Consider the following 19,389-nt stretch of genomic DNA (forward strand, 5'->3'; position numbering starts at 1 on the left):
CCTGAGTAGCTAGGATTACAGGCTTGAGCCACTAGTGCCCCAGCTAAATTTATTTTGTTTGCCCTTTTTTTGTGTGTGTGTGCTGGTCTTGGGGCTTGAACTCAAGACCTGGGCACTCTACATTTGAGCCACTACTTCTATGTTTTTTGTTTGTTTGTTTGTGTAGTTTATTGGAGATAAGAATCTCATGGACTTTCCTTACTGGTCTGGTTTCAAACTGTGATGGTCACATCTCAGCTTCCCAAATAACTAGGATTACAGGTGTGAGCCACTGGCACTTGGCTGGTTTTTTGTTTGTTTGTGCTTGTCCTGGGGCTTGAACTCGGACTGAGTGCTGTCCCTGAACTTTTTTTGCTTAAGACCAGTGCTCTTCCACTTGAGCCACCGCTCTACTTCTGGCTTTTTGGCTTGAAACTTCCATCCTCAGATTATCAGCCTCCTGAGTAGCTAAGATTACAGGTGTGAGCCACCAGGGTCCATTATTATTATTTTTAAAGCAGTTTGCTAGGTCAAGGCTGCTCCCTTGCTATTTAAGAAAGTTGTCACTGGGTGCTTGTGTCACACTCCTGTAATCCTAGCTACTCAGGCTGGCCTTGACAGTTCTCAGTCTGCTGAGTGCTGAGATTACAAGTATGAGCCACAATACTTTTTTATTTTTATTCTCATTTAATTTTTATGTTTTTACTTTTTTTTTTTGTAGGTGTGGGGCTTGAACTTGGGTGGGGTGCTGTCCCTGAGTTCTTTTGCTCAAGGCTAGGACTCTATGAGTTTGAGCCCCATCACCACTTCTGGTTTTCTTTTTTTTTTTTTTTTTTTTTTGGGGGGGTCCGGTCATGGGGCCTGAACTCTGGGCCTGGGCGCTGTCCCTCAGCTCTTCAGCTCAAGGCTAGTACTCTACCACTTGAGCCACAGCACCACTTCCGGCTTTTTTCTTTTTTGCTTATGTGGTGCTGAGGAATCGAACCCAGGGCCTCAGGCATGCAAGGCAAGCGCTCTACCACTGAGCCACCTTCCCAGCCCCAAAAGCAAATTTTTTTTTTTTTTTTGGGTCCGGGCATGGGGCTTGAACTCTGGGCCTGGGCGCTGTTCCTCAGATCTTCAGCTCAAGGCTAGCGCTCTACCACTTGAGCCACAGTGCCACTTCCGGCTTTTTTCTTTTTGCTTATGTGGTGCTGAGGAATGGAACCCAGGGCCTCAGGCATGCAAGGCAAGCGCTCTACCTATGAGCCACTTTCCCAGCCCTCACTTCTGGTTTTCTGTCTCACAGACTGTTTCTTGCTTGGACTGGCTTTGAACCATGATCCTCAGATCTCAGCCTCCTGATTAGCTAGGATTACAAGTGTGAGCCACCAGCACCCCACTCTTGTTTTTTCAACAGTGTGGTCCTTGTAGATAAAAGCAGGTATTCTTTTAAGACCAACATGATTCAGTGGATTTAGAATCTAGGAAAATGATTTTGTATGTTTGTGAACAGTGCCACATCACTGTTAGTGTCCATAGACAATCTAGCAGTTATATGACCTATGGATTTAAAGTGTGTTTTGGAAAATACTTGGTTTTGGTTTTTTTTCTTGCCACACAGAATTACAATGTATATACAACTGAGTATTTAAAGCATGAGGTGAGAATGGGTGCCATTTGTCAACTCTGTCGTGCTTGTATTTGTTTTTTCCCCAGTATGCTGAATAGTCAAGCTTTCTCATAGATAATTTGACATATTAGAAAGCTAGCTAGTTTTGATTACCATTTCAGAAAACTTGGATTTTACAGAGGACTTGCCTGGTGTGCCTGAAAGTGTGAAGAAGCCCACAAATAAACAAGGAGATAAATCAAAAGAAAATACCAGAAAGATTTTCAGTGGCCCCAAACGGGTGAGTAAAGCATTGTCTTTGATTTTATTGTTTGTTTATTTATCATTGGAAGGCTCAACTCTGAAGTTTTTACTGGAAAATTACTTGTAAGCATTGTGATAATGTCTTTCAAAGGATATATATATATATATATATATACATATATATATATATATACATTTTTTTTCTTTTTGAAGTTACTGTAATTTTATAAAAAAAGTATAAGTAACTTTTATTGCTTAACTATTTTCACATATTCAAATCAGTGATGGTAAGTATATTCACAGTGTTTTATAGTTACTCTGTTGTCTGTATACAAAAGTTTTTCATCTGTGCTCATTAAACAGTAATTCCTCATTCCTTTTCACTCATGGTAAAAAAATGTCTCATAAATGTACTCATATGATATTCTTCTCTAGCTTAACTCACTAAACAATATTTCTAAGGTTCATTCATGTTACAGAATATTTGAAAATTTCATCTGTTTTGGGATATATAATGTACTCACATTTTGTTTATTCAGCTTTTTTGTTTGTTTTGTTTTGCTGTCTCTGAGCTGCTTTTGCTCAAGGCTGATGCTCTACAACTTGAGCACAGCATCACTTCCACTTTTTCTGTGATTTAAGTGGAGATAAGAGTCTCACAGACTTTTTCCTTGGCTGGCTTTGAACGGTGATCCTCACATTTCAGCCTCCTGAGTAACTAGGATTACAGGCATGTGCCTTCTGCACCTGGCTTCTTTTGTCCTTAAATTGTAGTTAACTAAGGATGACTGGTCATAGTAATGTGCTCAGATATTACAGGCTCGGTTGCTGGCAGCATAGCTCAAGTGGTAGTGTGCTTGCCTAGCAATCATGAAACCCCAAGTTCAATCCCCAGGACCACTTTAAAAAAACCCAAACAAGGGCTGGGAAGGTGGCTCAGTGGTAGAGTGCTTGCCTTGCATGCTCAAGGCCCTGGGTTCGATTCCTCAGAACCACATAAGCAAAAAGAAAAAAGCCGGAAGTGGCGCTGTGGCTCAAGTGGTAGAGCGCTAGCCTTGAGCTGAAGAGCTGAGGGACAGCGCCCAGGCCCAGAGTTCAGGCCCCACAACTGGACCCAAAAAAAAAAAAAAAAGAAAGAAAGAAAAATAATTAAAAAAAAAAAAACCCAAACAAAAAAAAATCGAAAACAGATTACAGGCAGGCCTGTACTCCTAGCTACTCTGGAGGCTCAGATTCAGAGAATTATAGTTCAAAACTAGCCCCTGTAGACAAGTCCACTAGATGATATCTCCAAAAAGATGGATTGGAGTTATAGTTCAAGTGGGAGAGCAGCAATTGAGCAAAGAATATGAGCAAGTGTGTGGTACTGAATTCAGGCTCTGGCAGCAGCAAAAATAAAATTTGAGTTAATTTTATTTTTTTTGTTTATTTAATCATAATACATTTAAGTCATTGTTCTGTTTATATGTGTATATTGTTTATTTTCTCCCAGTGCTGGGAATGCAGTTCAGACTCTAGTGTATTTTAGGCAAGTTCTCTACTATTGGCCTTGTGCTTATTTTTTTTTTCTAACTTAGTTTTAAACAGTATTGACTTTTGTTTTTTCTACTAACATAAGCTTAGCAAGTACTAGTATACATGTACTTGACCTGATTTTGAAGGCATCTATCTAGCCTGAAGTAAATCAGGTCACAACAACTAAGTCAGTAGCAGACCTATTTACTGTTGAGGTAGTATGTTTGTTTCAGAGGAAAATTACAGTGATTATTGCTAATTTTTTGAAACTAAAAGCTATTTGAAGTCATTTGAAAGATGTAATATGGGTAAAGCCCTATGTTAACACAATAGTGCTATTATTTTATTCCCTGAAGAGGCTTGAGTAAATGTCACTTTTTTTTTTTTAATATGAGGAAAGTAGTATTCATAGAAAGCTCAATTCTCCAAGGGATTTTAATGCCCATTACTCTCCTGCATTTTTGGGTGGCAATCTGCACAAGTGGTTATAGGAAATGATCTCAGTAGTTGTCCTATGCTCTGTAATAGAGACTCCTTCATGTGGCTGTGGGAGTATCTGGGTCTCTGTGATTAGTTCTTTTAATCTGCTTAGATTTAATGGTACTGGTGACCCATTTCCAAGTGTTAGTTTCTCAGCCTAAGTACTGTTGACATTTTGAACTTAATAATTCTTGGTGGTGGAGAGTGATCCTGTATATTGCAAGCTACACAGCAGTATGGCTGGGCTCTCCATCCTGAGTAATTTTAACCAAAACCTTCTTCAAATGCTGCCAAATGTCCTCTGGGGATGAAAACCATCCCCCTTTGATACAGAAATGTGTATGTGTGTTGTGTGTATATGTCTTGTCTGGCTGACTAAAGAGTAAATTTAGGCCCATGCCCTTTATGGTGCTTTGTACTTCTAAAAATATTCAAAAAGCATAGAAATAGAGTATGAATTCAAGAAGTTAACACTGATGTAATAATGAAATTAACTGCAAGTTCCATTCAAATTTTACTAATTGGCTCTGATAAAAAAATTTTTGTAGTATAACAAGTAAACCACCTCTCCTGAACACAAAGAGCCCATGATTTTCTGTTCAAAATTATACTGTGTTGTCACAAGTCTATTCTTCTTCATTCTATTAAAGTATGTTTTCCTGGTATTTTCATGGTTTCAACACTTCCCCCCCCCATTTTGTGGGGAAGGGCAGTTCTGGGGCTTGAACTCAGGGCCTTGGCTACTGTCCCTGAGCTCTTTTTGCTCAAGGTTAATACTCTACCACTTGAGCCACAGCTCCACTTTTGGCTTTTTTAATGTTTAATTGAAGATGAGATCTCAGCCTCCTGAATAGCTAGGATTACAGGTGTGAGTCTCTAATACCTAACAGTTCCAACATTTTTGAAGTTAGTTTTGTAGAATGTTCCTCATCTTGGCTTTTGATACTTATTCATTGTCATGATTTTGGTTGAGAACACCAAAGGTGATGTGTTCTCACCATGTCATACTAGGTAGAGACACAATGTCACTTTATACCTTTACTGTTGATGTTAGTTGAATGTTAGGGAGTTTCAATCAGGTTCTTCATTTTTCCATATCAAACATTAACATACTAGTTTTAGCACTAATTTTTTTCCCCTTTTTAAAATTTAAGATTTTTATAATGTCTTGCTATATACCCTGTGCTGGTCTCCTGAGTGCTAGGATTACAGATTGTACTGCTGTTCTCAGTTTTAGCTCTTTTTTTTGAGCTTATCTCTAAGTGTAGTTCGAAAGGATTTCAGTTCACCTTATCGATTTATGAGTACAGTTAGCACTTGTTCTAATTTTTACTATTTATGATCGACAAATGTGATATCCTGATTTTATCTTTAGTTCTACAGTTAACAGTAGGCCTTTTTAAAGGTGGATCTTGTTTTCTTCATATATGTATTTGTATTCATAGATTTCTGCTTCGCTCATTGATTTCTTATTCTTTATTTGATAGTTCTATTGGTCTTAAATTTATATTTTCTTAGATGTGATCAGTAGATGTCCTTTCAACTTGGCTTCTGCCATGGCCCATCGTTTTACATTTACTGGTTCCAAATACACCGTATATTTTGCCTGGTTATAGAGTCAGGCATTTCTCCAAGAACTCCTGTTTCAATTTAGTAGAGAATGGTATTTCATAGCAGTAATCTAGTTACCTGAATATGGATATCTCTTCCTCTCCTCCCCTTTCTCTCCCCTCCTTTCCCCTTTTGTGCCAGTCTTGGGCTCAAGGCTGGGCATTGTCCTTGAGCTTTTTTCCCTTAAGACTAACAATCAATCTACCCATTTGAGCCGCAGCTCCACTTGCTTTTCATTGGTTAGTTGGAGATAAGAGTCTCCCAGACTTTCCTACCTGGGCTAGCTTTGAACTATGATCTTCAGATCTTAGCCTCCTGAGAAGCTAGTATTACAGATGGGAGCCACCAGCACCTGGCTTGGGTACAGTTATTTTTGAGGTGTCATTGCTTCTACGTCCTGTAACTACTCACAGCTAGGAAACATAAAAATAAGTGTATGTTCTCATATTCACAAACACATGCTTATTTTCTAGTCATTCTCTGTGTACTGAGAACCATGAGTTCACACTGATCCTTTTAGTTCTGGCCCAACACTATATTTTATTCTACCCTTCTCACTTTCTGCATTTTACCTCCCTTTGCCTTCAATGAAAAATCGGGTTCATATTTTCTTCAGCGTGTTTACTTATTTGCCCAGTTCATGCACATAACCAATTTCTTGACCACACAAGTCATCTACCTTAGTGCCACTTAGCTTACCTTAGTCAAGAGTTCCCCTTTGCCTCTCCTCACCTCACTGTATTTAGAAAAGTATCTCAAGCATGCCATCTGTGAGAATTTTCTCTTAACACCTCACTAAGAATGTAGAGAAGGGTGATTTAAATTGGGATTGAGGGCTGCTTGGGAGAAGAAAGTAACAGAAAGGAAATGGGAGGGTTATGAAAACTGGTAAGACACATTGTTGAAATAATGATACAGGAAAGCTGTTACTTGGCAGTTGGGAAAGTAAAGATAGCATTTGAGCAATTGAATTTGTGTGTATCTGAATTTAAACTACCTATTGTTTAGTGATCATTTGGCATTTCTTGTGCTTTTGTTCATGAAATGTTGCCTTGTTTTTTTGGCTACAATTTCCTTGTAGATCATGTCATCTGCCTGCCTTGCTGTGGTTTGAGTTCTACCTTTCCAGTTAGTTTCCCCCTCTTCTTGCCTACCGGAAATGCATTGTTTATATAATTGGCCTGACTGACCTTAAGTACTTAGTGGGTTATAGTCTACTTGGGATGTGGGCCATCTTGTTTTGTACTCTCCAACTGATGTTGGGTCATTGAGGAAACTAATATGAGGTCAGCCTCATTTTCAGTTCTCAAATATTTCTACTGCTGTTTTCATAATTTTCTTGTAGTTTAATGCTAGGCCCATCTGGTCTATCTTTTTAGTCTGACTCTCTAAGGAACATTTTGGACTTAAATTTTTTCTTCCCTTCTGTCATTCAATATGACACTGGATAGTTAGCTTCTGGGCGAATGGATCAAGATTTATTTTTCATTAAATCCCACTTACATATTCTGTTGTATTAGAATATTGCAATTGTATAAAGCTACAATTTTAAAGATTAATGTAGCTTTATATTTCATATATTCATTTTTGCTTTATAAAAGGAATTTATATAGATTGTCAACTTAAAAACAACATCTTACAACTGAAGGAGATTTTAAAGGGACTTTAAAGGACAAGACTCCCACATCTTACCCAGGAACAAATGTTCTTCCACATAGTTCTTCCTTAGCAGTTAGAACCCACGCTTGTGAAACAGCTGAGTTTTCTGTCAAATGATTTACCCAGTGTCACCTTTTTTTTTTCATGTGTATGAAGATTCATCTGCCATCTTGGAATTCATTCATCAGGAGAGTATTACAACATTCACTATATTCTATAGGACAAGAAACCTGAGACATAATGGATATAAAACTTGAATAAAAGAAACTATACAGCTCGATGCTGGTGGCTCATGCCTGTAATCCTAGCTACTTGGGAGGCTGAGATCTGAGGATCACTATTCAAAGCCAGCCCAGGCAGGAAAGTTCATGAGGCTCTTATCTCCAGTTAACCACAAGAAAACTAGACGTGGCACTGTGGCTCAAAGTGGTAGAGTACTAGCCTTGAGCAAAAGAACTCAGGGTCAGCACCCAGGCCCTGAGTTCAAGCCTTATGGCCACTAGGAAAAAAATTAAAAAACAAAATAAAAAACTATAGCTGAGTTTGGTAGCATAGTGAACTATGCAGGAGGATCAAAATTTGTGGCCAGCCCCTACAGAGTTAGCAAGATAGATACTATCTTATGATTAAAATAAAGCCAAAAGGGCTTGGGATGGAGCCCAGTGAATATAAGAGGATGGAGAATAGAAAGAGGGAAGGAATTTAAGGGTTTAAATAAAGAATGAATTTATTAATAGTCTTTTAATTTTATTGTTAATGTAGATATCTTTAAAGTTTGAAAGTTAAATTTCTCGGTCCTGTGATTCCCAGAAAATGAGGCTTGAAATGTAGCTCATAGATTAATTAAGAGCCTGAGAACAGGTATATATTATCACAATATAGGAGACTAAAGATGCTAACTATAGCCTTTTTACCTAAAATTTCCCAATGCCGGAAACAGTCTTTTACTAGTCTGTTTAATTTTTTTTTAATTGAAAATTGCTAAATTTGAGGAAATTTCAGCCAGCATTTTTCTGTCTCTGATCTCCCTTGAAGATTTCAGTTGTATGTGAAACCTCTAATCTGACAAGGTTTAGGTTAGTGATTTGGTGTGTAATAAAGCAACTATGGGACACCATGCCAAAGAACGTTTTAATAGGATTTTGGAGGAACTTTGAGTTTAGATGATTTTTAAGTGAGCAGTGTTAGATAGGTTTGGAGCAGAGCAACACTATGTATAAACAGGTCAATATCAGATGTGCTACAAACTCTACCATGCCTCCTGTTCTCTCAGAAATGTAAAAATTCACAAAATTGTTGCAGTGTGCTATGCAAAAATCTCTCATTCAAAGCACCAGGCCTGAGCTTTGAATCAAGACTTATCTCTGGCTGTATGACGTTAATCTTTTAATCTAGTGCAGTAGATACATTTTTATTTATTTCTATTTTATTTTATTTTATTTTTTTGTCAGTAGTGGGGCCTGAACTCTGGGCCTGGGTGCTGTCCCTCAGCTCTATCACTTGAGCCACAGCGCCACTTCTGGCTTTTTCTGCTTATGTGGTGCTGAGGAATTGAACCCAGGGGCCCATGCATGCAAGGCAAGCACTCTTATCACTGAGCCACCTTCCCAGCACAAGTAGATATATTTTTAAAGAAATGATCCTAGTGGCAGAGCTTTTCTTCTTCCTTTGTTTTCTTTTCATGAATTCAGCCAAAGGTAACATCACAGTTCAAGACATAGTCCTATATAGAAATCAAGAAAAGGACAAACCATTTAAGGAAAAATAAAAGATACAAGGAAACTGGCTTGACAGTCTAGGTTATGGCTCTTGGTTTGAGACCTGTGAGTAGGTTTCTTCAGGTACTTCTTAAAATCTTTGACAGAATTCTAGGGATTGGCAGTATGATTTTCAAATGGCTATTGATGTTGAGTTCTACTAAAATGGCACTATGTGTTATAGGGCAGAATGGACATACAGGACAAAGCCCTTTGCCTTTGGGATGTTAGTAAAGATAACACCCTAGGTTGTCCACATTGTGGTGCTAGAAGGGTATGCGAAACTTCAGCATGAGTACAAATAAATGTAAGATGGGCCATTCGAGAATGAGAGTGAGAGCACATACCAAGTCTGTGTACCATGGTGGCTACTCCCTTGCTATTTAAGAAAGTTGTCACCAAGCCGGGCGCTGGTGGCTCACGCCTGTAATCCTAGCTACTCAGGAGGCTGAGATCTGAGGATCGCGGTTCAAAGCCAGCCCGGGCAGGAGAGACCGTGAGACTCCTATCTCCAATAAACCACCAGAAAACCGGAAGTGGCGCTGTAGCTCAAGTGGTAGAGCGCTCGCCTTGAGCTGAAGAGCTGAGGGACAGCGCCCAGGCCCAGAGTTCAAGCCCCACGACCGACAAAAAAAAAAAAAAAAAAGAAAGTTGTCACCAGGTGCTGGTGGCTCACATCTGTAACCCTAGCTACTCAGGAGGCTAAGATCTGAGGATTGTAGTTCGAAGCCAGCCCAGGCAGGAAACTCTCATCTCCAATAAACTACTCCAAAAAGCAGGAAATGGTGCTGTGTCTCAAGTGGTAGAGTGTTCACCTTGAGCAGAAGAAGCTCAGGGACAGCGTTCAAGCCCAGGCCTACTTCAAGCCTCAGGTCCAGCCCCCCCCAAAAAAAGAAAAGAAAAAAAAGAAAGTTGTCTGATTGGAGGAAGGCAGAAATTCCTTTGTCCACATATATATGAGGGTTATTAATTCCTTAGTAGCCTCTTGATCCCCGGCAGCTTTGCACCCTCAGTGGGGCTTACTTCATGGATAGTGGCTGGGTTGTGTTTTGATTCTATTTTAGGAAGCCCTCCATGTGGTAAGGGCAGGAATCCAGAAACTGGGGGAGCATGAGTACAAATCCAGAGTTTCTGATAGTCTTGATTTTAGTGAGCAGAGTTTTTCGTAGTTAAGAAAGCAGTAGTCAAAGAAGGATATGTTTATGGCGCTGCATAGTTGTATTCTTGTGGGTAATACTTCCTGTTAACTTTATAGCTGACTTTTCTAGACTGATGAATATCAGGACAGAGTTTTATAGTCATAGGCACCCATATTCACAACATAGTTAGCAGCTTTATTACATTTATATTGTTACAGTATTTTTACCAATTTATTCTGTTCAATTTTTTGTCATTGACACAATAATATCCTTTGTCCTAGCATTTTCTCCTTTTCAATACAGGACCCAGTCTGGGATAAGATAGTAAGCATACTTAGCTATTAATCTCACTTTAGCCTAAAACATTTCTATAGCATTTTTGTTTTGTTTTGTCTTTATTGATAATCTGGTCATCCCCTTAGAAAGAGCTCCTGGTTTTTATTTAGTTCAGTATTTGCTCACAATTGGATTCAGATAGTATGTTCTGGGATATTGCATAAGTAATAATGTGTACTTTTCAGGATAGCACTTCTGGAGGATACCAGGTTCTGTCCATGTCCATTTCTCTTCTGATAATTACTTTCTCCTTTGCAACTAAATATAGTTTACAAAGAGACAATAAGCCAATTCAAATTCCCTATTCTTCATTAGAGTGTGTGCTTATGTTGGTATGTATGGAGTGACATTGACCAGTTCTTCAAAAAAATTTAAGCATGAGCCTGAACATCATTATTGTCTTTTTTCGTCAGTATAGTCTCATGAATCTTTTTCTTGTCTGGCTTTATTGAGTTACAATAGATAAAAATGTATTATGTTCTAAATATACATTGTAAACTAAGTACAGCATCAAGCTCACATATGTGTGTATATATGTAATTAGAACTCTTTAAGATCTTAGCAAACTTCTAAGCATAAAGTACATTAACTATAATACTCACACTATAATTTAGATCTCTAAAACTTTTCATCATATAGCTGAAAATTTCTATCAAGATCTACCACCAGCTATTAGCAACCACCTTTCTACTCCTGTTTCTGTGACTTGATTTGGAGATCTAGGTGTATTTTCCATATTGTACTTAAATTATTTTAGATCTAAATTGGCCCTGATTTGGTTAGTGGATCCTCTTTAAGCTGTTTTGTCCCCACCCCAAGTCTCTGCCATTCTGTGAATATTTCCTTACTTTCTTGAATAATACAATATTCCAGATTCAACTTGTTCTTGCTGGGCTCCGGCCCTGGAGTCAGGCTTATTTTCTGAAAGGTACTCATTCCTTGTAGTTGGAGATGCTATTAGAGACCAAGATTTAGGCACTAGGTGTGCCTACATTGTTTCTTGGCCATGTTAGCAGCTAGAGATAGAAAACATGCATGTTGATGTGTACATATTCATATCCATATGAATATACACTCATATATGCATGTAGAGTTACACCTGTGTCCTAGAAAGAAGTTCTGAGAGATCAATGTCAGCTCATCCCCACAGCTATTTTCTTGCTTTTTGTCCTCACAGTGAGCAAAACAGCAATGTATTTATTGAAATCTCTGATAGATATAAAATAGGTGCAGAACTGGTTTATTCACTTTACTAGAGCAAATAAATATTTTTAATTTTTATATTTTGCCAGTCCTGAGGCTTGAACTCAGGGCTTAGGTGCTGTCCCTGAGCTTCTTTTGCTCAAGGCTAGCATTCTACCACTGAAGCCACAGCACCACTTCTGGCCTTTTTTCTGTTTATGTGGTACTGAGGACTTGAACCCAGGGCTTCATGCAGGCTAGGCAAGCACTCTACCACTAAGCCACATTCTAAGCCCCAAGCAAATGAATCTTTTTTTGTTGTTGTTGTTGTTGGTTGTGGAGCTTGAACTCTGGGCCTCAGTTCTTTAGCTCAAGGCAAGTGCTCTACCACTCGAGTCGCAGCCCTACTTCTGGTTTTCTGGTGATTAATTAGAAATAAGAGTCTCAGGGACTTTCCTGCCTGGGCTGGCTTTGAACCGAGATCCTCAGATATCAGCCTTCTGAGTAGCTAGGATTACAGGTGTGAGCCACTGGTGTCTGGTTGGATTTTTCTTTTTCAATTCTTTTTTTCCCCCATTAGCAACTTTCTTTATTATTATTATTATTATTAAAATTTATAAGAAGATTGCAGTTTAACATGTCTGTTTGTTTATTTACTTATGTCGTAGAGCCTGAACTCTGGGCCTGGGTGCTGTCCCTCAGCTCTTAAGCTCAAGGCTAGCTTTGAGCCACAGCGCCACTTCCGACTTTTTCTGCTTAGGTGGTGCTGAGGAATCGAACCTCAGGCCTCTTGCATTCAAGGCAAGCACTCTACCACTGAGCCACCTTCCTGGCCCCAAACATGTCAGTTTATAAATACAATGCATCTAGATCATTTTCCGTCATTCTCCCCAATCTATCTTAACCCCATACTTCCCCGCAAGTTAACTGGTTCCATTTTCTCATATGTACTCTGTTGTTTTCTAGCTTCTTCCACTCACTGGGAGAATAATACAAAGTATTGGATTCAACAAAACTGAAACTCTACCACAAGTAGTGGGATAGGGACATCTTCCATCAACCAAGCCTGAAGTTGTAGGTGCCTAAAACCTCATTATCTGTATGATCCCATAGATCATACAGATCTATGGGTAGGCAGTGGAGGTTGAAAAAGTAGGCTGGGAAGCATTATTAACGAAGTTGGAGAAGTCAGCCTAGGGAGCAGTAATGGGAATGTGGTAGCCACAAGCGATTGGGGCAGGTGCTCACTTAGGCCATGATGGGGTGGATAGCACTTGCTGCACCTGCCTGTGGCAAAAAGTTGTTCAGAACAGTGTCCCACTTCCAGCTCAATGTGTAATGCAGCAATTCAGCAACTTGAATGTGCACTTGGATTTCCTGGACATCTTGTTAAAATGCACATTTGGATTTAGTGATTGGATTTGGTGAGGCTGGATATTTGCATGTTTAATAAGCTTACCAAGTGATGGTGAGAGTATTCTTACTGATGTAATTTTCTTGTTGAATATGTACACATTGACATGCTTCCAAAAGTCAAAACTATAAAAAGGAAAGTACATGTAAGGATTACTTCATATCTGTCTGCCCCTTGTAAAAAAGCAACTTTATTGTTTTCTTTTTTCCTTCCGTTTCTTGTTCAAAAATCCATTGGATGTTTTCTTTTTCATTAAAAGGTAACACATCTTTTACTAAAATATCAGTTGAAATCACTCAGTATGGTTCAGGTAGCTCTTCTCAGTATTTTAATAATTTAAAGAATTTGCCTTTCAAGTTGCCTTTGTATTTTTTCATTGGCTTCTGCATTTTTCCATTCTCTTACATAATTTATTATATCTCTTAATTTGTTGCTTTTTAAATGTTGTATACTTTGCTCATCGCTAGTATCAGCACATTTTTGTATATTTAGTATGTCATTTATTATTTGGTTTTAATTTTAGTGAAACATGGTTAAAAATTATTTCATCTTGGGCTTTGACTCATCCTTTGTAAAAGAAATCCTAAATTAGGTTAAAATAGGTTGTTTTTCTTTAGATTACTAGTCTTTGTTTAGACTTATTTTCAGATTGCTGTAGTGCCAGGACACCAGGCTTCCTCTGTGTGGCTTCCTCAGTGTAGTGGTGTCCTGGCATTTCTAGAGTGCTGAGTTGTGCAGGATGGGAGCCATCTCTAAGGGTAGGACCTATACAGTCTATACACTTCTGTTCACATCACTGACCAAAACACAGCCATTTACTCAGACAAGTAACATTGAGATGTTTAGGGAGATAGTAAGATGGTGTTGGTTAGCTGTACATTTAAAGGAAACTTAAGGGGGAGACTAGATATTCTTTTACCTTGTTTCTCACTCAAGACTTCAGAAGTCTGTGCTTGTGTGTATTGAAGGGGGGAGGGCTAGGGATTGAACCTAAGGCTTAGGAGCACTAAGCTACACTTTTTGCCCCCAAACTTTTTTTTTCTCTCTCTCCTTTTTTGGTACTAGGGATTAAGCCCAGGCTATTGCACTTTGTCCCTTAGCTACATTCTCAGCCCCCTCATTGGCATTTTTAATCGCAAGAACTAGTTATTTTATCTGATTATAATCATGGCTTGTTCTACTTCTTGTTCTATGATTGTTATATTATAGGCTAAGTTATATTCTCCCAAAGTGTAGAATACTGACTTTTATATTACATAGATTTTTTAGTTTATTCCCAAATTACAGTATTTCTAGACAATAAAGTGACAATGATCTGCTCTTATAAAACTGTAGATACCAGTTGAACTTTTGATGTCACTTAATAACCATGTAATAGTATGCATTGTTTTTCATATAGACAGGAATTGACATTTTATCGATTAAAAATAGCAATTGTCTCCTGCCTGTAATCTTCCAGTCTTGTTCTTCCCTTTAGTGTTGATGAGATTCTCCACAGAGTCCCCTTATATATTAAAATGTCTGGTTGTACAGAAATGGTACAATGTTTAATTTATGGGATTTCTTTAATGTTTCCTAAGTAATTTAATACTCTGAATATTTAACATATGAGGTTCCTTTCTTAGTTTAGGACAATTTAAGATTATATAATTAGCTAGGAGCCGGTGGCTCATGCTATAAATTCTAGCTGCTCAGGAGGCTGAGATCTGAGAATTGCAGTTCAAAGCCAGCCTGGGCAGGAAAGTCCCTGAGACTCTTAACCAGCAGAAAACTGAAAGCACCACTGTGGCTCAAGTGGTAGAGCATTGGCCTTGAGCCAAAGAGCTGAGTGACAGTGCACAGACCCAGAGATGAAACTCTAGGGCCAACCAAAAAAATTAAAAAGGGGGGGGGGGGGAGGAGAAGGATTGGGATTGGGGGGGAGGGGGGAGGCTGGGAAGGGATGTGAAGGGTAAACCAAAGGAGGAGGCTACAATGCTTGGTAAGAAATGTACGCATTATCCTGCCCATGTAATTGTAACCCCTCTGTACAGTATGTTCACAAATAAAATTAAATTAAATTAAAAAAAAAGATTATATAATTAGCCTTAAAAGAACTTGCAGATTGCTGAATGATACTCTAGTCTTCCTACAACTTGATGATTTATTTCTCTTTTACTCTTTCCTCTCTCTCTTTCTCTCTCTTATTTGTTGTGGGGATGGAACTCTGGGCCTGGGCGCTGTCCTTCAGCTCAAGGCTACTAGCGCTCTACCACTTGAGCCACAGCACCACTTCCCGCCTTTTCTGTTGATGTGGTGCTGAGGAATTGAACCCAGAGCCTCATGCATGCAAGGCAAGCACTCTGCCACTGAGCCACATTCCCAGCCCTCATGATTTCTTTTTCTTTTACCACCTTTTATACAAATTCTTTGGCTAGGCATTGGTGGCTCACCCCTATAATCCTAGTTTTTCAGGAGTCTGAGATTAGTGTTCAAAGCAAGACCAGACTGACAAGACAAGAGACTCTTATCTCCAGTGAAATATAAAAATGCCAGAAGTAGAGGTATGTGGTTCAAGTGGTAGAGAGAGCATCAGCCTTGAGTAAAACAAGCTAAGTGAGAACTCAAGGAACTGAGTTCATGTCCCAGTACTACCTTCCTCAAAATAAAAAATTCTTCACTACATAAAGGGGATCCAAATAGGGAAAGAAGAAATAAAACTCTCCCTCTTTGCAGATGACATGATCTTGTATTTAAAGAATCCCATAGACTCCACTCCCAAATTACTCAAGCTGATTCAAAACTTTGGCAAAGTAGCAGGTTATAAAATTAACCCCAAAAAATCAATGGCTTTTCTGTATGCCAACAATGAGAAAAGTGTGGCTGAAATTAGGAAAGCAACTCCATTTGTAATAGCCCCACAAAAAATAAAATACCTAGGAATTAACTTAACTAAAGAAGTGAAGGACCTCTATGATGAAAACTTTAAAATCTTGAAAAAGGAAATCAACACAGAACTTAAAAAATGGCAAAACCTCCCATGCTCCTGGATTGGAAAGATTAACATCGTGAAAATGGCAATACTTCCCAAGGCTATCTACAAATTCAACGCAATACCTATCCAAATTCCAACCTCATTCTTCAAGGAAATAGAAGAGGCAATCCAAAAATTCATATGGAACAATAAAAGACCCCGAATAGCAAAAACGCTCCTGAATGGAAAGAACACTGCTGGAGGAATATCAATACCAAACTTCAAACTCTACTATAAAGCCATAGTAATCAAAACAGCTTGGTATTGGCATAAGAACAGACCTCAGGACCAATGGAATAGAATTGAAAACGCAGAAATGAACCTACAGACCTATAGCCATCTAATCTTCGATAAGGGAGCTAAAACAATAGAATGGAAGAAAGACAACCTCTTCAGTAAATGGTGCTGGCAAAATTGGTTAACCACATGTAGAAAACTTAAGCTAGATCCTTATATATCACCCTGCACCAGAATCAACTCCAAATGGATCAAAGACCTTGAAGTCAAAGCAGACACTCTGAAAACATTACAGGATGGAATAGGAGAAACCCTAGGTCTCCTTGGCTCAGGCCGAAATTTTCTGAATAGAGACCCGGAAACACAACAAATCAAAGAAAGGTTGGACAAATGGGATTGTATAAAGTTGCAGAGCTTCTGCAGGGCAAATGACATAGCTAGCAAGATCAATAGAAAGCCCACGGATTGGGAGAAGATCTTCACTAGCCATACAACGGACAAGGGTCTCATATCTAAAATATACTTGGAACTCAAAAAATTAAACCCCCCAACAACAAATCCTCAAAGAAACAACTGCCCAATAAATAAGTGGGCGAAAGACTTAAAGAGAAACTTCTCTGAAGAAGAAAGAAGGATGGCCAATAGACACATGAAGAAATGTTCAACATCCCTAGCCATAAAAGAAATGCAAATCAAAACAACATTGAGATATCACCTCACTCCAGTTAGAACAGCAAAAATCAAGAACTCTAACAACAACAGATGCTGGAGGGGATGTGGACAGAAAGGAACCTTACTTCATTGTTGGTGGGAATGTAAACTTGTTCAACCACTTTGGAAAGCAGTATGGAGGTTCCTCAAAAGACTTCACATAGAGCTCCCCTATGACCCAGCAATCCCACTTTTGGGCATTTACCCTAATGTTTACAAACAAGACCACACTAAAGCTACCAGCACAACTATGTTTATTGCAGCATTATTTACCATAGCTAAGATATGGAACCAACCCAGATGCCCCTCAGTAGATGAATGGATCAAGAAAATGTGGTATATATACACAATGGAATTCTATGCCTCCATCAGAAAGAATGACATTGCCCCATTTGTTAGGAAATGGAAAAACTTGGAAAAAATTATATTAAGTGAAGTAAGCCAGGCCCAAAGAAACGAAGGTCCCATGGTTTCCCTTATTTGTAATATCTAGTATATGTATGAGTCAAGCGGAAAAGGTCAGATAATGTGATGTCAGGAAAATGAACCCTTAGATGTGTATTTTAATTTTTTTTTCTTTCATGCATGTGTTTCTAACACATTTATAAGATTATCTCTTTGTTGCTTTGTATGTCCCTCCCCTACAGTATAACCCCTGCTTTCACTATATTTGATGTCAGTATAACTTGTGGAGGAGATGGGGAAAAACCAGTTGTTTAAGGATACAGGTGGACCTGTTGCAACAATAAGAAGTACAAGTTGTCATGTCCAAAACGAGGTTTACAACGTTGGTGCGGGGGGGGGGGGAGGGGGGGGGGGAAGGGGGGGGAAGGAGAAGGATTGGGATTAGGGGGGGAGGGGGGAGGCTGGGAAGGGATGTGAAGGGTAAACAAAGGAGGAGGCTGCAATGCTTGGTAAGAAATGTACGCATTATCCTGCCCATGTAACTCCTCTGAACAGTATGTTCACAAATAAAATTAAATTAAATAAAAAAAAATCTTCACTATTCTAGAGAATAAGATTCAAATCCAGACACCCCCCCCCCCCCTTTCTCTATTTGCTGCTAGGTATTAGGTAATATCCTTATGTACTACAGTTCTTCTTTAGAATTTATTAAGTTCTACTCATTGCTGGATTACTGCTGAGAGTACATTTCTCTTTTCATGAAATCTTTGTGGATAAGGCTGGAGTTGTAATCAGCTTACTATTTTTGTCCTCAGTACATAGTCTTCTTTAAAACTCATAAATAAATTTGGTTCTGTTAAAAAATCATATGGCATAAAAATAATTAGCCAATATTGTTTCACTTTTTCAGAGCCAGCTCAGTGGAGAAATGTGTAATATTGCTATTTCTTAGCTTTTCAGGAAGGAACACTTTTTTTTTTAGACTTCTCATTTACAATTGTAATTTGGTTAGTCAATCTGTTAATAACTGTATTCGTATTGTGATTATAAAAACCAACCTTTATCCATTGTTTTTATAGAAACCGGATTATCTCATGGATAAATGCCCTATAAGTCTTTTTTGGGGAGGGGGTGGGCGGGTCTGGTCGTGAGGCCTGAACTCTGGGCCTGGGCGCTGTCCCTCAGCTCTTCAGCTCAAGGCTAGCGCTCTACCACTTGAGGCACAGCGCCACTTCCTGCTTTTATCTTTTTGCTTATGTGGTGCTGAGGAATCGAACCCAGGGCCTCATGCATGCAAGGCAGGTGCTCTACCACTGAGCCACCTTCCCAGCCTGCCCTATAAGTCTTACCATTGCATGGTTCTTGTTTGGAGAACTGACTAGCAAAGAATATAGAATATTTAAGATTTCATATTTATAAAATATGTTAACATGGGTGCGAATCTTTAGAATGTCGAGAGGATTCCTAAGAGCCTTCAACTATTTTTTTAGAACAAGTATTCTTACTAGTTTGCAGAGCAGGCAGATTCCACAAATTCTTTAACAAAGAATAAAATGAAGGCAAAGAATCTGGTCAATATGCTATGTGTTTGCTTTTAGAACCAAAATAAATTAACAAGATTAAAGAAAGCCTGTTGAGGTGATCAGTGACCCAGTTTAGGTATGGCTAGGTATCTAGATGGTGAGAATGATTTTGACTTTCCATGAAAAATGGATTTTTTTTTTTTTTTATTTGTGAACATACTCTACAGAGGGGTTACAATTACATGGGCAGGATAATGCGTACATTTCTTACCAAGCATTGCAGCCTCCTCCTTTGTTTACCCTTCACCTCCCTTCCCAGCCTCCCCCCCCCCCCAATCCTTCTCCTTCTCCCCCCCCCCCCCCCCCCCCCCACTCCCCCGCACCGACGTTGTAAAGCTCATTTTGGACATGACAACTTGTTTGTTTGTGTTGGTTGTAGGGCATAAACTCTGGGCCTGGGCACTGTTCTTCAGCTTAAGGCTAGCGCTCTACCACTTGAGCCACAGTACCACTTCCAGCTTTTTCTGCTTATGTGGTGCTGAGGAATCAGACCCAGGACTTCATGAGTGTAAG

At 39.0% G+C, this 19,389-nt stretch overlaps 1 protein-coding gene and 1 non-coding gene across 5 annotated transcripts in view; one reads left to right on the forward strand and one right to left on the reverse strand.

Annotated features, from left to right (window-relative positions):
* Positions 1-19,389, forward strand: part of Wapl (WAPL cohesin release factor) — a 71,622-nt gene that overhangs the window by 20,791 nt on the left and 31,442 nt on the right. For 3 of the 4 annotated variants that reach the window (XM_042690104.1, XM_042690105.1, XM_042690107.1), the window contains exon 4: positions 1,753-1,871. In XM_042690104.1, the coding sequence (XP_042546038.1) occupies positions 1,753-1,871 (119 nt within the window). The remainder of the gene's footprint in view (positions 1-1,752; positions 1,872-19,389) is intronic. The other variant, XM_042690106.1, reaches the window with a different exon arrangement.
* On the reverse strand, positions 12,275-12,339 carry Trnas-uga. The gene has a single exon. It is a non-coding gene; the product is annotated as a tRNA-Ser (tRNA).

This window comes from Dipodomys spectabilis, unplaced genomic scaffold (genome assembly GCF_019054845.1).
Source record: "Dipodomys spectabilis isolate Male_0828 unplaced genomic scaffold, ASM1905484v1 ptg000136l, whole genome shotgun sequence".
Lineage (NCBI taxonomy): Eukaryota > Metazoa > Chordata > Mammalia > Rodentia > Heteromyidae > Dipodomys > Dipodomys spectabilis.